Genomic DNA, 17,962 nt, shown 5'->3' with positions numbered 1-17,962 from the left:
ACTATCAGCTATCAACTTTTTTTTTTTTTACCCTATTCACCTGCAATGTCTAGCCTTAATCACATTGTACAGTTTTTAATTTATCAACTCATTTATCATAAGAGAAGCCTTGTACCGTCAAATAACGACTTCTCACCTGTGATTCCCAATGGTTTTAAAGGACAAATACTCATTTAAAAAAAACAGCAGTGTTGGGGAAAGTTACTTTTCAAAGTAATGCATTATTGAGTTACTCTCTAAAAAAGTAACTAATTACATTACTTAGTTACTTTTTATGTAAAGTAATGCATTACTTTACTTTTGTGTTACTTTTTAAATCTGGGCAGGGCTTGCTTGTTTGTTTTTAATATAAAAAGTTCTATTTTTGGCAAATGTAAAAGCCTTTTCACAACAAAAGCCTCAGGCTTTGAGAAAAGTAAATTCATGTCTGTACAGTAGACCGCAGAAGAAACAAATGTCAACTCTTCAGCAATAAAAAAGAAAAACAAATGTCTGAATTGGATCATTGAAGGTCGGCAGCAAAGACATCGGTTAATAAAATGGGATTAAATGCATAAAGGATATTTCTATTATTTAACATTTAATTATTGCAGGTTTGCATCATATTCTTAGTTAAATTTCACTATTTTTATTCATTTTGAGGAATACTGAATCTGTTTTTTGTGAGTGAGATGAATTAACGCATGTTCACATTTATTCTAAAGCTAACATCTTACTCCCGATTTCTCTCAACATGGGGAAAAGAGAGCTTTTAATCAATAAATGGGGGGAAAAGTAACTGCCGTTACTTATTAAAGAAAATTTATTTTATAAAAGATATTTTCTTGTCAATTAAGTAATGCGTTACTCTACTAGTTATTTGGAAAAAGCAATATTATTACATAACTCACGTTACTCTAATGAGTTACCCCCAACACTGAAGAACAGTACAAGTATAAAAAAAAAAAAAGAAAAAAAAAAGCCTTGTCCGTTTGGGAAGCAACGTGAAAGCATAAACCAAATGCCGTAACAGATTTTTTGCCACAAGGAGTTTAAATGCCACCCGATATCGAGTGAAACCCACGCTGAGAAACTTCTTCAGTGACTGCAGCGTCATAACAAACATATACATCCTGCCAAGATGGCATCTAGGATTTCTTGTCTCTGCCGTTTGTAAGCTCTTTCAGTAGCTGTGGTCTAATGAAAGCCTAAAAGGCATCAGGGCTAAAGTGGAGAGAACAAAGACGCTGGTCTTTAGGAAGTTTTATTTATCCACAGGTATCTTCACATTCTTTTCTCCTCCTCTTACTGCTAGGAAAGCAGTGAAGACTTACATCACTAATATTGTTGGTCTTCTGAAAATTACAACCAAAAGCCACAAAATGTGGCACTGTATCAGTACTTTATTTTCTGAGTTGTGTTATAGTAAAAAAATAGAAACATGCAGCGCCAGTAGCTCACAGAGTGCAACCTTTTGACATAGTTGAAATAATGGCACCAAAGTCCAAAATATATATATAAAAACCTTTCAGGCTTTCTACTACATATTTTAGTAAGAGACATCATTTATGCTTTATTAAGCCAAACAAATCTTAATATCCCGGGTTCCTTTTAAAATAACAGTATATTTGAATATATTTTAAAATGTAACTTATTCTTGTGATCACAAAGCTGAATTTTCAGCAACCATTACTCAAGATTTCAGTGTCACATGATCCTTTAGAAATCTTACTAATATGCTGTTAAAAAACAGCATATTAGTAATATGCTTTTTTTTTTTTTTTTTTTTTAAGAGTTGTTCTGCCTAACATTTGCGGAAATAAGGATTCTTTAATGAAGTTCAAAATAAGAGCATTTATTTAAAATAGAAATCTTGCACTGCAGCTGTACGTACTGGTTTGGGACTTTCCTTTCCATGTTTCATCACTGGCGGTGGACATCTGACTGTGTCCTCTCTCTGAAAGAGTCCTTTCAAAGCTGCTCTGAGACTGAGAATCAAACTCAACATCCTAAAAAACCCACAGACAAACATATGAAAACCAGAGCCTAATATGCAAATGTCTACTATAAATAGCAAGCAAAGTCTGGTGGGTGTGTCGTAGTGTTAGCAGAACGTAGGACACAGTATATGACAGAATAAAGGAGGTGGCTTATTATTTGTGTGTATTCGCAATATTTATTTATGTTATTGTGATCTCACCATGTGTTTCCCTTCTCCCACCTCCTCTTCCTGTCCAGCTGGTCGCCATGTCAGCAAGCTGTTAAGAGCAAAGTCAGAACCAAACTGAGAGAGCATTTCATAAGCAGAGCTACAGGAGCTTGAACAGCCTGTTCAAACACTCTGATTTCAATATCAGTGGTCATGTCAACACCTGTCAAGAGTTGGAATATGTTGGTGTGACCAGAATTTATTTTAATTAATTGGCATATCATGTAGTTCCTGTGAGTGTTTTTGTGTATGTGTTTTTTCAGAGATCGATCGACAGCTCTAATCAAAACACATCCAGACGGAAGGCCGTTAAGTGTCATTGAAACAGATGGTGGTGTGCAAGTGTCATACGCATGAGGGCTGGTGGTCTGGAAGATATCCAGCATGCAGGCGCAGGTGACGTCCCACACCTCCGGACTGAACTTCTCCCCGTTCAGGATCACCAGGTTCTCCAGACAGTTTGTACCTGACCGTGCCAGCTGCTCATTATCTGAGAACAGAGGCGGAGTTGTGAGTGTAACACACTAACACTTTCCCTGTATCACCACACCCTGGTGATTTAAAACACTACCACCCACTGGGCCAATATGTTTCTCCAAATGTGACATGTGTAGGCGTCACATTTGAAATGTCCATCTGGAATGAAGTACAGCAAGTAGCAGGGCAATGTCTTAAAATTCCTAAACTCTCCCTCGTGATTAGCTCAACAGATTCGTGAAATTCCCACCTTGTTTCACACACCACTGCAGCTGGGCAAAAATATCCGCCAGCAGCACCTCGCTAAGAGGCTCGTAGAATTGCGTGAACACATCGCAGATAGCGTAGAGGGCGTGGTTACATGTTGTCGTCATCCATTCTGTTTTCTATAAAAAGAAAAAACATGCATCTTATTTTACAATGTGAAAGTAAGACATTTCCTATCGAAACGAGATCAAGACTAACTAACCACTATAGTTAGAAGGATAACAAAGTGCCTTGCACATTTAAAGGGAACTCTGGGTATTAAGACTTCTATGGCTTAGTATGATGAAAGATTTACATTATTTTAAAATATCCACATCGTTTTATATATATTTTGGTCTATGGGGGTGGCATTATGTAACTGACGTGAAAAGGTTGCACTCGGTGAGTTACTGGTGCTACCTGTTACTATTTTTACCGCAACAATCTGAAATTAAAATAGTGATGCGATGCCACATTGTGCGGCTTTTGATTTTCAATCAAAGGGCAACAAGAGAAGCGATGTAAGTCTCCACTGCTTTCCTAGCGATAAGAGGAGGAGAAACGAATAGGAAAATGCCTGTGGACGAATAAAACTTCCTCAAGACCAGCGTCTTTGTTCTCTCCACTTTAGCCCTGATGCCTTTTGAGGCTTTTAGTAGACCACAGCTACTGAAAGAGCTTACAAACGGCAGAGACGAGAAATGCTAGATGCCATCCTGGCAGGATGTAAACATGCTGACGCATGTCATGACGCCGCTCAGTGCGGATTTCACTCGATATCCGGGGGCGTTTAGACTCCTTGTGGGGAAAAATTGATAGTACGGCATTTGTTTTAAGCCTACGCTTATATACATCGCTACCTGTAAGCTCTTTCAGTAGCTGTGGTCATCGTATCAGTATTTTATTTTCCAAGTTGTGCTGCAGTAAAAATAGCAACAGGTAGCGCCAGTACCTCACTGAGTTCAACCATTTGATGTCATCAAAATAATGGCGCCGCCCTAAGGCTGGGCGAGATGACCAAAAATTATGCCATGTCAGTAATATGTCGATATGAAATATCCTATGATATGTCAGTCGATATCGATAATTATCATGATAAATGTCAAATTTTTATTTCTTTCAAGTTTAAAGCAGATTTTTGCTACAGTGTTAAAGTTGTAAAAACCAGACAGTAAATTGTGGCTTTAAAATATTCTTTATGGTCATAACATGACAAACACTTCATGTTTATTTAATTCTTCACACTTTTTCCAGTCATTTTTCGTTAACAAAATAAATATTTTAATAGAAACAAACATTTCTTAGTTCTGCATGTTTTAAGGAGTAATACTGTTTCAAATCAAGAAACAGATTTGTGTTGCCTAATAATATTAATAAAATAACTTTTTTTGTCTCTTAAAAATACACATTTCATAGTAGCTTGAGTTAGGATGCAGACGTAGATTTATGTTCATTATAAAAATCCTAATTTTTATATGGTGAAATTTAACTATTCTGACGGTTTGTTTTTTTCTTTTTTTTTTTTTTTTAATTAACCATTGCTCTTCCAGAGTAGGTAGTATAAATGCTGATCATGATAATAACAGTTAAAACTACAAGTATAGCACCTCAGTACCATGGTAAAAATGTAATATGGTTTCTATGTATTTGTATGAAAAACAGTAGTCTTAACACATTTAGTATAAATGCATAAAAGCTATAGCTTAATTACAAAAAATACTTTAATTATATTTCATTACTCCTCCTTCAATACATTTAATACATGTCTACATTAATAATATAATAAAATTTGACACAAATACACCCACATTTCTGACACAATACCACTGTGCAGTTAGTGCTACTGCAGTAAATCTATGGTAAATTATGGTGATCTGTGGATTAAAAAGCATTCTGACTGTATCACGCAGCGTTTCTCCTGTTTGTCAGCGCTAAAGCGAGTCATTTGTGTTCTTCACTGAATTCAAGCACTTCACACGGGATCTCACAGCACGGTTTAGTGACGGAAACTCATCAGTGAGTGAATGCATCTGCTTTAGTAAGTTCGTGCCACCATTTGATTTTTGATCCGAGCGCATAAACTGTCCCACTGGCGTGCTTTAAATGACTAGCGCTCTTTCTTTCCGCCTTTGCTGCATAAAGAACATATCCAACATTTATCGAAATCTTGTTATCGTTTAGAGGAAATTTATATTGCGCGATAATTATCAGTATTGTTTTATCAACCAGCCCTATGCCTCCCATAGTCCAAAATATGTACAATGGATTGTAATAATGATTGATACTCACTTCAGTTTGCTGCTCAGGGAGCTTCATGTTGTCAAATATTCGAAAGATGATACGAAAGAGGTCATGCCACCAGTGCTTTTCAAAGGTGTGTCCGTAACTCTTCATGATCTCAAACATGACAGTCAGACCCCTGCGTCACACAAACACTCTCAGACAAACATCCACAAAATTTGTTTGTATGGAAGTGAAGATGTTAGCAGGGTTGAAGATGGGGACCCACCTGGTCCTGACGTCTAGTTTGCAGCGGTTGATGATGCAGGAAAGCTCAAACAGGATGGGGAACCAGCCTCGCACCCAAACGCGGTCACCAGGGGCCACATTCATGTCATCGCTAGTGTATTCCCTCAGTGCCTGAAAAAGACAAGAGTGACTAAAATGTAGCTTTTGAAGCTCAGTCGGCATGGGTAACAAAGGCTGAGGTGACAGCACTTACCTGCGGCCTGTCAGACACGTATTTAGCGCAGTGGCGGATGAGTCGAATGGCTTCCATACTTGTGTCAGGAAATGCAGCGTTACATACAAACTCTGACAAACACTTGACCGCATCCTGGAAAGAGTCGATGGCTGCGGCAAAATGCTGCTGAAATGTGTTCACTGTGAGGAAACGGAAAGGATAGATGTGAGAATGATGTTTTGCTTTTAAATGTTCAGACGGAAGTTTTAAAATAATGATGTGAATCTTCCGGTACTTACTAACTATGTGCCCTGTGGTTTGAAACGCGAGGTCCACAATGTTCTCATCATGATCTGATGCTGCTTGATGGAACACAGAGAAGATGTTCTTCCAGCCAGAGCGAATATTAGCAGCCTGGGAGTTTACCATCTGGGCCACACAACGTATCACCATGTCCCGGATAGTGGGCGACCTTTAGGATGTATGAGGAAAAACTGAAATGCATTGCTTAAAATGTAAAATATACTAAATAATGACTTCAGATAGTATTTCTGGAATACTTAGTTCTGCCTCAAACTTGCTGTTGAATGAGCTAACGTGTCAGACTAATTGAGTTTTGATGACACTGCCAGTGTTAGAGCTGCATGATTAATCAAAATAAAACTGAAATCATAAATTTATTTAATAGGTGCTCTTATTGAAAAGGCAAAGGCTGAGATTTATTTAAATAAAAATATATGTGCTGTGAAACAGCTTCCATCATTTTCCATCAAAGTAAAAGTTTGAAAATTAGTTACAAAAAAATTAGTTTTAAAAATGTAGTGTTGAATATTTAAAAGAATATTTAATATTAAAATATTCAAAAAATGTATGTGAAATATTTGTTTTAATGTAAATGTATTGCAATATTATTATTATATTTTTCTTAAATATTCATGTTTGTTTACAGTGAAATATTATAATAACTAAAAAAAAAAACTAAAAAAAAAAATCATTTCAATGTTTACATTTTTTATTTCATAACAATAACAACAACAACAACAATTAGTTTATTATTATTATTATTATTATTTTTTTTTTTTTTATAGCCATATTGATATATAATTACAATATTTTGGGTCAATTGTTGTTTTTGTTATTATATGCCCATATTGATATATAATTACAGCATGTTTGCCTATTTTATTATTATTATTATTATTATTATTATTATTTAAACCATATTTATGTGTAATTACAACATTTTTGGCCAAATTATTATTATTATCATCATCATCACCGTTGTTGTTATTTTGTACCCATTTTGATATACAATTACATGTATTTGGACAAATTATTATTATTATTATTATTATTATTATTATACAGTCATATTTACATATATTTGCAACATTTTGGCCAAATATTATTTTATATTATTTTATAGCCATATTGATTTAATTACAACATTTTGGCCACATTTTTATTATCATCATCATTTTTTTTCTTCATTTAAGATTTATTTTTTGGCATTTTTGTCTTTAGGATAGGACAGATCAGAACTGACAGGAAGCGAAATAGGAGAGAGATAGGGGGTGGGATCGCTAAAGGTCCTCAAGTTGGAATTCAAACTCGGGATGCCCGTAGAGCAATTTCGCTAGATGTCGGCACGCTGCCCATGCTGCCAACATCATCATCATTTGATAGCCATATTGAAATGGAATTGCAACATTTTGACCTAACTAATACAAACTAGCACAGCAAAACTGTTATTTTTAAAAACTGCATTTTAAAATCACAATCTCACAAATTCCCAATAAAATTTTCTCCCCCAAATCTTGCAACACCAGCAAGTGTTTTTTGGGAAAACAACCTGCAAATGGCCTACTTATAGTTCTTTCTGCATTATAAGCTTGGATAACAAAATATTTTACCTCTGAACATTACACGCTTCACCTTAAGTGTTTAAAGATGACATGTTGCATCAGATTGCATCATTTCATTATCTCTTCAATCATTCACATGTCTAATTCCCTTTTCCTCACCTGTTCTTCTTCATGATGTGTTCAAACGGCCTTAAAAAGTCCTTCTGGAAGCGGAAATTAGCCAGTTCTCCTTTCTCCAGAAACTTCATAGACAGTTGTCTCAGGGAGTCCACAGCAAAGATAGCCACATCCTCATTAGGATTACAACCCACCTGCCAAACCAGAAATAAAACACAATCACACAGCTGTTTTACTGATTTATCACATCTAGGAGAGAAAAAAAACAACAAAAAAAAAACACTAGCTGTCGCATTTTCACAGTGCAAAATTTGGCAGACAAATAAAGGTCAATGCACAGACCTTGTTGAAGTGATCTCCGATGACCTGCCAAATGCGTGACCATTGCAAACGGATACGGTTCATGTTGTAGTAGGAGATCTCCACTATCTTCTGCAGACTGAACATGCGCGGCTGGTGAGCAGAGGCCAGCTCGTCCATGGACACCGCACAAAGCCAACGCACAAAGTCCACTAGACACAGAGCACAGTTTACAATTAACGCAAATCTCAGTGACATTTTGCCCTCAAATACATTATTTACTACTGCTGGCAGAACACATTAGCTTAGAGTATTTGTGTGAAAGTAAATCAGCGTGGATTGGAAGAGTGAGTCAGCCTGGTGGGCCATTTCGTGTGGCAGCTGCCTAATGGTTAGAATACATAATAAAATAACTCAATAACCTACATCCACCCAAACAGTCCGAAACAGATCATTTTCAGCCATTCACACACCTACAACCAAAACATGTAGCAACTGTTTGAGAGAAAAAGTCTTTATTTTAATAGCTTATGTTGCTAACATTGTCTGAGCTGTGAAATTTTTGCAAATTCTTACATCATTTCAGAATCAAAAAGGCCACTTATCTTTCATCAAAGAGAAGCTTAACCATGCGTTACGTATTACATGGATCAGGGAAGTTTGTGAACTTCACTTAAGACATTACCTAAAGGTCATTTATTTAATTATGTGTGTTCATAATCTTTAATCAAAAACAAATGTCAACGCTACAACAATTTCCTGATGAACATAAGTTACACCCTACATTTTTTCCTATTTAAGAAGCAGTTCACCTGAATATACGTCACAATAGGGGAAAAAATATGATCACAATTTCAGTTTCCTAATGATGAACACTTCAGAAATTTTTCCAGCTTGTTTGTCAGGTCTGCGTAAAAAAAAAAAAACTAGCCATTAATCCCAAACCTAGCCCAATGATCCTATGACATTTATCAAAACTCAAAATATGCCACATCCATACCTAAAATACATACCTTATCAAAAATCACTAGTATTGCATTAATCAAACACACATCTGTTTTCATAAAAGAGCTAAACCAGAGCCCCACCTTAAAAACCCAATCTAGCAGTTCTATTATTATTTGAATATAAAATACATGCAACCATTTCAGTCAAATTTAAAAAAAAAAAACAAAAAAACACTTGACTTGGCAACCCTGGTTAACCGAGACAAAAAAAGCAACTGCCAACACCACCCCTTGTAAATCACTTTCTGATGATGCAATGAATTGCAGATGAACCCAAGCTATGGTGAAAAGGACAAAAGGTAGGATGTCCACTCACATGCTAAAAACATAAAACTTTACAATTTTTCCATTACTCATGGAGCTAATGGTATTTTAAGAATGCAGCCCTTCTGGTTTATTTCTTGGGAAATACAACCAAAACTCAGAACCCGCTGACTTAAGTTTACACGAGTAGAACGAATAGTCTTCTTCCACATAATCGACCCACACATACCAACACAACACTCAAGCAGTGTAGGGGATTAACTTACTACAGGCAGCGACATAAATAACCTAGCTACACTTCTCAGTAGCAGGACAGCAGCTCAACTGTTTTCAAAATAGTGTTGATTTTCCCAGTAACAAGGTAGTTTTTTCCTATGAATGGTGGTGCATTATATTTAACATTTTATTGTGCATATAAGGTCTACAACAATAATTGGTGAAACATGGAAACCTGTATCCTTGTAGTAGCAGTAGTCCATATTTAGCAACACAACTACTTCAAACTTCATATTCAAGGTTTGACTATGTCATTAATGTTATAGAATAAAACATCTTAACATAATGTTAAATATAGACCTTTTTTGCACATTACCTCAAATCTGTGTAATACTCAGAGGTACTTTAAACACCATATACACTACCAGTCAAAAGTTTTTAAACAGTAAGATTTTTAATGCTTTTTAATGAAGTCTCTTTTGCTCACCAAGCCTGCTTTTATTTGACCCAAAGTACAGCAAAAACAGTAACATTTTGAAATTCAAAATAACCGTTAAATTGTAATTTATTCCTGTGATTTCAAAGCTGATTTTTTGGCATAATTACTCCAGTCACACGATCTTTCAGAAATTATTCTAATATTCAGATTTCATTCAAAACATTTACTATTATTATTTATGTTGAAAACAGCTGATTAGAATTTTTTCAGGTTTTATCTAAAAAACAGCATTTATCTGTGTAAAAAATCTGTAGAATTTTTTTTAAATAAATGCTGAAGTTGAGAATCCTGAAAAAAAAAAAAAAAAAAAAAAAAAAAAAGTACTCAACTGTTTTAAAAATTGATGATGATGATAATAATAAAAATGTTTCTTGAACAGCAAATCAGCATATTAGAATGATTTCTGAAGGAACATGTGACACTGAAGACTGGAGTAATGATGCTTTAAGTTTAGATTTGTTCACAAGAATAAACTACATTTTAAAATATATTCAAATAGAGATCAGTTATTTACAACTACAAACTAAGCTGCTCTATAAATCAAACCCCTAGCATTTTCTCTCTCTCATCTGTAGCATTAGGAAACATTTATCACTGTGGTTTCAATTGAAATTACAGCATTTTAAATAAATGTCAATTTATTTGTTCAGGTTTGTGCTGTCACATCCTGTAGCAAGTTAAAATCCTCATTGATTATGTGCGAGTTAAATACTGCTGTAATACTAAATAAATTATATTATTTGACAGTTACACTATCGTTCAAAAGTTTGGTGTTGGTAAAATAAAAAACAAAAAAAAAAACAAATACTTTTATTCAGCAAGAGTGCATTAAATTGATCAAAAATGACAGTAAAGATATTTCTATTTCAAATAAATGCTGTTCTTTTGAACTTGCTATTCATCAAAAAGTCCTAAACAAATGCATCATAGTGTGCAGAACAACTATTTTTAAAACTGATAATAATAAATGTTTCTTAAGCAGCAAATCGGCTGCTTAGAATGATTAGAACGATTTCTAAAGTAACATTGAAGAACTATTGAAAAAAAGGTAAGTGCCACTTTATCTCTCACAATTCTGACTTCTCTCACGGTTTATATATCGCAACTTTTTTCCTCAGAATTGTGAGATATAAACTCGCAATTACGAGTCTTAATTAACGTCCAATTTTCTGGAAAAAAAGACTGATCTGTTCTCAGAATTGTACCTTTATATCCCACAATTGTGTGTTATAAAGTCAAAATTGCGAGACAAACACAATTCTGAGAAAAGTCAGAATTTTATGACAAGTTTATGGCTCTTTATAACTGACTTTATAACTCTTGACTGCAAGATTGTATCACGCAATTCTGAGAAAAAGAAAAAGGCTGAATTCTTATATTCTAACTCTGACTTTTCTCTCAGAATTGTGAGTTTAAATCTCACAATTCTGACTTTTTTTTTTTTTTTAAATCACCATTGCATGTTTATATCTTAATTCTGAGAAAAAAAAAGTCAGAATTGTGAGATGTAAACTAGCAACTGCAAGAAAAAAAGTCTGAATTTTGAAATGAGTCACAATTTGGTGGCAGAAACAGGCTCCCATGAAAACTGTATTAACAATGCTAAAGAAATAACTTAAATTTAAATTATATTAAAACAGAAAAGTTTATAAAAAAAATCGTAAGAATATTTCACAATATTACAGTTTGCTGTATTTTTGATCAAATATAAAAAGCCTTAGTGAACATAAGAGACTTCTTTCAACAATATATATAAAATAATAATAATAATAAAGAAAAATCTCACCAACCCTAAATTTGGAATGGTAGAGTATATTTAAAATATATACACTGCCCTATGCTAATGTTGTGTTACACTAAAACAAAACAAAAAACCCCTACCAATTGCATTTCCATCAAGCCTGGTGGATCCAGTGAAGATTCTGGCACACAAAACAGAAACGGAAGGTCAGACAAGGGAGCATAAACAGTAAGAGCACTGTATGTTTGTATTGTCCTGTGATTTCAATGCACCTGTCCACAGCCACCACAACACTCTGAGAGCTGGTCTCCCCCACTGACTCCTGGATATGAGCCATCTGACGCTTGTCTGGACCTCCAACCAGAGTACCTGCAGGAGACCAATAATATTGTTTTGCTCCATAAGGAACACAGTCCACACATACCACTAAGCAAACAATAAACAGACTAAAACACTTCGGCCCCATCCATGAGCTATTAACAGCAGTCGCACGATAGCTTACCTAAGCCGAGGGGCATGAATTCCTCTCCCCCAGATGGAAAGCCCTTTATGCTGCCTCCCTGGTCCCGGACCACACCGGAGATATAACGCGTCTTCACACCTGTGCCAATCAACTGCGCCAACTCCAGCTGACTGATACACCTCAGAATCTAAACAAAGAGCAGATGTGTAGAGGTTGGAAAGAAACTTTAGCAAATCGATAGCTTTGGAGGAGACCTGCGTGGAGTGGAGTTGCATGACTTTGAGGGGTCAACAAAATGACCTGGATGACCCTGTTGGTCCGAGGTGAGTGTGAAAGTGTTTCAGGCCAGTTTTCTATGACGTATTCTACACTTCTGTTACAAAATCTGCTGATTTGTGACTAAAGGGGCTTTCACACTGGAGGAATCTTTTCATAGTTCCTACAACTACTGGCAGAAGTTCCCCCTTTTTTGCATGTTCACACCGCAGGAACTAGGAATGTATTCAGTTCTACAAACTCCATTTGAGGTCTAAAAAGAGTTCTATAGGAACTACCAGTGACATAAGTGTGCACTGACTGGCCAAATGCATACAAAACATTGGCTAACTGGCATTTTTAAAAGTAGAGTAAAAATATTTACTCTACGAACATGAAAAAAAAAAAAAAAAGTGAATATAACGGCATTTAGCTTCCTGTTGTCTGCAGCGCTGTGTTCTTTTCTCAGTGCGAATGCAACCAGGAAAACATCCCGAGGGGGAAACTGGTTCTCTAGTTTCTAAAACTATGCTTTTTTTGGAAAACCAGGAGCGGATCTGGAGTAATTACAGCACACTTTGAGGAGACTGCTGACACTATGCTCAACTCCAATGCTCACCTCATGCCAGGAGTTGCCCAAGTAGTTTCCATCAGTGTGGGCGACCATGATGAGAGTTTTTATGGTGTCAATGTTCTTCTGCTTCATCTCTGTGATACTTGAGCTAGCGGTGAGCAGAGTAAACCGGGCCAAGGCCTGGATGTAGGCATCTCTCTCCAACTGAAATAGAAATTAAAATTTAAGCTGCAAGCAACAAGCAACATTGAATGGGCCCTTGCACCAGGACCCAGGCCACCCGTTGGCTTTAGGAAAACAGTGAACGGTGAGCAATATGCATAGAAAGTGATAAATATAGCAGGAGTATGTCAAAGTCATGCAGATTGAACATAATATGTTTGAGTTAGTGTAAAGCATGACGTATCCTGTTGCCAACAGGTGGCACTATGATTATAACTGAATATTGGCCTGTAGATATCTTCAGGGAAGGACTCTTACAAAACATGTGAAATCTAATGCAGATTGGACACGTGTGAAGTTTGGGACAGACCACCACGGACACGCCCTTCAACGAAAACTTAAGATCTTCGTAATTTGACATTACAAAGGGCTTTAGATTACAATGACCAAATTTGGAGTTGATCTGTTTAAAAATCTCTAGGAGGAGTTTAGTTTAAATATACTGCCTAAAATGGCAAAAACAAATGGCATAAAACTTGCAGAGAAAATTAAAAATAACAGACTTCCTGTTGGTTTTCGGACTTTTTTTGTAGGTATTGGTGTTACACGTGTCTACCGAATTCCATAGATGTATGTGAAACACCGCTCGAGGGGCACGTCCTTGAAATTTTATAGGTAATGCTATTGAGCCATTTTGCCACACTCACTTCTGAAACCCATATTAGATGTGAATTCACCACTTTTGGTGCGTATGCAGTTTTATGAGTTTGAGCATGTTTAGACCTTCAAAAATGCGATTCATTTTGGAGAAGAAAAATCTGAGCAATTCCAACAGGGTCCTCACAGAGAAAGACCAGAAAGAACTAAAGGTGTACGATCTGTCACCTGAAAGTGAAAAACACAAACCTGCATGTTGAAGATGCAAGCGATCCTGATAGCACATCGGATCCCCTCCAGACAAAGAGACGCCACATCCTGATCATCACAATCTTGGAGTCCCACACTGAACGCCGCCAGCAGAGGAGTCCAGGCCAGCTGTTTTACATAGATCAAAACACATAGACATGCATACGGAGAAATGAACAAAACATGCTTTCAAAGTTTGACTTCCTTTCGACCTTTGTAGATTGATGTGTAAAAACCACATCCTGGAACAGTATCAGATCATGTCTTCTCCATGACCTGCTCATGTACCTTTTGACCTAACGATGGCATTCCGTTCCAGTACTCAACAGCATGGAGCTGTTAAAACATGGGGCATTACCTTGAACATAGGCCGGACGTGCTCTAGGTGAGTGGCACTGAAGAAGGGAGCCTGGGCGTGACTTACAGCCTCCATCAGAGCTTTAGCCGTTTTGGCCATCTGCTCCATTTCCATGTTATAAAGCAGCCTTCTCTGTTTCTCATTGGCTACGTCTAACAGGAAAACAAACAGCACGTGTCAGCATTCAACTGGGTTTTATTCAGCTTCATTAAAGTAAATTACACAGGTATTTTGTTGAGAGGCTCTTACTCTGTTTACTGGATTTGGGAGTGATGGAATATTCTTTGCTTTCCTTCATGGCAATCTTCTTGCCTGCAATTTCGTCATAGATGGAGGAGAGATACTCCTCAGGCAGGTCTTTACTGTCATTAATACCACGGTTCATTTTTATGTACTGCTCCTTCGTCATCTTGTTCTTTACCTGAAGAGAAGAGGAAACGAAACGAAACCAGATTTTTACATTTTATGTAAATAAAAACACATGTTGCTAAAAGCTGCTAAGGCATTCTGGATGATTGCAAGAGTGAGGTTTTGCACTATCCAAGGTTCTGGTAAGTTTGCAAGGTGAGAACACAGGAGAAGAAGGGAGACAGTAAGTAATAACTAAGTAGTCATACCTGTGGACTGTGCAGGTCGGTGGTTAACATGATGATGGAGTAGGCCAGAACGTAAGCCGTGTCTGCGCTGGCAAACAAAGTCTGCCTACAGAACAACAGACAGGTCAGCACAAACACAAACTCCCCCCAGGTGAAAAAGTACAATAAAATACACTATTTCAGTACACATAATCACGCACAAATTTTGTACTTAATATACCAAAAATTATTCTTTAGTACTTCTTAAGATAATCTTCAGAAATCAGTTCAGAAATCATTCTAATATACTGATTTGCTGCTCAAAAAACATTTATTATTATTATAATTATTATTATGTTAAAAAAAAAAAAAAAAGGTGAGTAACTTTTTTTTTTTCAGGTTTCTTTGATGAATAGAAAGTTCGTAACAACAGCATTTATCTGAAATAGAAATCTTTTGTAACATTACAAATGTCTTTATCATCATTTCTTTCTAAAAATATATATACTGACTCCAGGCTTTGGAATGGTAGTGTATAATGTTATAAAAGCTTTTTATTTCAGATAATAAAGAATGATTCGATATTATTAGCATATTAGAATGATTTCTAAAGGATCATGTGACCCTAAAGACTGGAGTAATGATGCTGAAAATTTAGCTTTGGTCACAAGACATTACTATTATATTTTAAAATATATTCAAACAAAAAGCAGTTATTTTAAATAGTCAAAATATTTCACTATATTACTGCCTGTATTTTGGATCAAATAAATGCAAACTTGGTGAGCATATGAGACTTCTTTAAAAACATTAAAAATCTTACTGTTTAAAAACTTAGTGGTAGTGTACAAAATATATTTCTATAATATATTGCCCACATATTTTTATATATTAAACAATTAATTTCAAATGCATTATAACTACTTAACAGTTCTTTATATGATATACTTAATTACATGTTAAGGGTTTTACTTGTAATTAATACATTTCTACTGTATTTTTCATTAAAATCCATTAAAATATAAATTAGTGATAGTATATATAAAAATCCACTAAAATGTAACGCTTTTAAGTAATGCACTTCTAAAACATTTCTGTATATTTGCTTTACTTTATCTGATTACATTTTCATTAGTGCATTTATATTAAGTGTACTTAAGTACCTCTCTTGGAAAAATGTACTTATAACTAGCACATTAGTAATATATTTTAATATAAAACCTGCCAAGATTGGACTAATTTTTAAATTAGTCAAAGCACGCTTTAATGATTTTTTTTTCCTGTATATTTTTGCGGTAGTATATTTTATTTCAATGCACTAAAAATCTTAAAAAAAGTATTAGTGGTATATAGTATAATTTTTCAATTAGTGCATCTGTAGTGTATGACGTTTACAAGTTTACTTAAAGTAAAAAAAATAAATAAATAAGAACGTACTACAAATGTACTTGCTTGTATTCAAGTATTTTTACTGCATTCAAGTATATTTTATTTTTAGCCTCAGAAATATATATAACTCCTCTTCAGACTACAAAACTTACCCCTGATTGCACTCCAGGTACCGGGCAGCAAACTTTTCCATGAGCCTATCGATTTTCTGGGCTTCACCTGGAAGCCTGAAGCCCTCCAGGAAGGCACGGAGCGCCGACACAAAGTCTTTGCCACAAAAGTCCAGCCGGTCCACATAGCAGTACATCACCTCTTTATTAAACTTCACATTCTCTCCCAGGAATTCGCCAACCTGAGTCTGATCACATGACAGAGCAGAGCCTAAGTAGCACAAAATTTCTCTGTTCACTAACTTATCCACGTCTGAAAACATGCACGAACTTACCGTGTCCAATCGCTCCTCCTGTTGCAGGAACTGTGCGATGTCCTCTGGTGAGGTGCCCAGCATGCCTTGCTCCTGCAGGTATTGCAATCCCCTTTTTGGTTTCTTGTTAAACCTTTAAAAAACACAGAAATGGTCAAAGACAATTCTAGAAGAGAAAACAAAGAAAAAAAAAAAAAGAAAAAAAAGACACCTTACAGCTCAATGCCATGCTCAATGATTTCTTTCTGCTGCTTGATGACCTCATACTGCTCGGGGTGATCTGGCTGAGACTGTTGAACTCCAGATGACACAGTTGAGTCAAGAGAGCTCACACTATCTCTGCGAGAGGAAAGATGCTCATGGCGCTTCTCATCTGCACTGTCGCCCTCTGCTGGACGTTCCTGACCTACAGCGCAACACAGTCTAGACTTAGCAAATTCTGAGGACACTGATGATTAAAAAACACCTCAGTGTTGTCTTACCAAGGTTGGCCTGCAGGTTGGGGTTGACGTACATGTCCCTGCTCCATTCAACCATGCACTTCAGAATGGACACCAGACACTCCAGTCCTTTCTTTCGCAAACTCAGCTCCTGCAAATGAATCATTAACCGATTAACTCTGAATTAATTATTACACACTAACAGTGCGGTTTCAGAAGATTTTCACTGCAGTGAATCATGCACTTGTTTGTACAAAGTACAGCATTTATTCAACATAGAAATCTTTTCTAACAATATAAGTCTTTACTATCATGTGACACTGAAAACTGGAGTAATGATGCTGAAAATTCAGCTTTGCAACACAGGAATAAATAATATCTTAAAGTAAATTAAAACAGAAAACCACTATTTTAAATTGCAATAATTTTTCATAATATTACTGTTTTCCTGTATTTTTAATCAAATAAACAGCCTTGATGAGCAGAACGTCTTGAAAATTACATTAAAAATCGTACTGATCCCAAACTTCTGAACGGCAGTGCAAACCATGTAAAGTATACTAATGTTGTAGTTCAAACACGATGGTAGCTACCTGTAATGGAGTCATGCCGAGCTCCTGTCCACTCCTTCCCTGTGCGATTTTAGACAAGTCATTTACCAGTCGCTCAAAAATGTTGGCAGCGTTGAGATCACAGTCATAGTTCACATAAATGTCCACCACACATTGTGCATCTGTGAGAAGAGCAGTAGGCTGATTCACCACTGGGTTTGACATTTGAGCCAATAATGTGTGAGATGTTTGTATTTATTTT

General features: G+C 36.0%; 1 protein-coding gene across 1 annotated transcript in view; it reads right to left on the bottom strand.

The window, feature by feature from the left end:
• arfgef2 (ADP-ribosylation factor guanine nucleotide-exchange factor 2 (brefeldin A-inhibited)) overlaps nucleotides 1-17,962 on the bottom strand; it is a 40,424-nt gene that overhangs the window by 6,445 nt on the left and 16,017 nt on the right. Inside the window, exons 12-34 of the mRNA XM_051096210.1 lie at nucleotides 17,743-17,882; nucleotides 17,192-17,300; nucleotides 16,926-17,115; nucleotides 16,731-16,842; nucleotides 16,438-16,643; nucleotides 14,939-15,023; nucleotides 14,571-14,742; nucleotides 14,322-14,473; nucleotides 13,964-14,092; nucleotides 12,941-13,099; nucleotides 12,106-12,253; nucleotides 11,876-11,972; nucleotides 11,744-11,784; nucleotides 7,919-8,088; nucleotides 7,619-7,770; nucleotides 5,894-6,066; nucleotides 5,634-5,794; nucleotides 5,421-5,551; nucleotides 5,201-5,330; nucleotides 2,916-3,051; nucleotides 2,540-2,678; nucleotides 2,180-2,237; nucleotides 1,874-1,988 (exon numbers count right to left, since the gene is read on the bottom strand). Coding sequence (XP_050952167.1) covers nucleotides 1,874-1,988; nucleotides 2,180-2,237; nucleotides 2,540-2,678; nucleotides 2,916-3,051; nucleotides 5,201-5,330; nucleotides 5,421-5,551; nucleotides 5,634-5,794; nucleotides 5,894-6,066; nucleotides 7,619-7,770; nucleotides 7,919-8,088; nucleotides 11,744-11,784; nucleotides 11,876-11,972; nucleotides 12,106-12,253; nucleotides 12,941-13,099; nucleotides 13,964-14,092; nucleotides 14,322-14,473; nucleotides 14,571-14,742; nucleotides 14,939-15,023; nucleotides 16,438-16,643; nucleotides 16,731-16,842; nucleotides 16,926-17,115; nucleotides 17,192-17,300; nucleotides 17,743-17,882 — 3,105 coding nt within the window. The remainder of the gene's footprint in view (nucleotides 1-1,873; nucleotides 1,989-2,179; nucleotides 2,238-2,539; nucleotides 2,679-2,915; nucleotides 3,052-5,200; nucleotides 5,331-5,420; nucleotides 5,552-5,633; nucleotides 5,795-5,893; nucleotides 6,067-7,618; nucleotides 7,771-7,918; nucleotides 8,089-11,743; nucleotides 11,785-11,875; nucleotides 11,973-12,105; nucleotides 12,254-12,940; nucleotides 13,100-13,963; nucleotides 14,093-14,321; nucleotides 14,474-14,570; nucleotides 14,743-14,938; nucleotides 15,024-16,437; nucleotides 16,644-16,730; nucleotides 16,843-16,925; nucleotides 17,116-17,191; nucleotides 17,301-17,742; nucleotides 17,883-17,962) is intronic.

The sequence above is a fragment of the Labeo rohita genome, chromosome 23 (assembly GCF_022985175.1).
Source record: "Labeo rohita strain BAU-BD-2019 chromosome 23, IGBB_LRoh.1.0, whole genome shotgun sequence".
In the NCBI taxonomy this organism is placed as follows: domain Eukaryota; kingdom Metazoa; phylum Chordata; class Actinopteri; order Cypriniformes; family Cyprinidae; genus Labeo; species Labeo rohita.
Note: the sequence above shows the minus strand (reverse complement) of the source record. Positions and strands in the feature narration are given on the sequence as shown.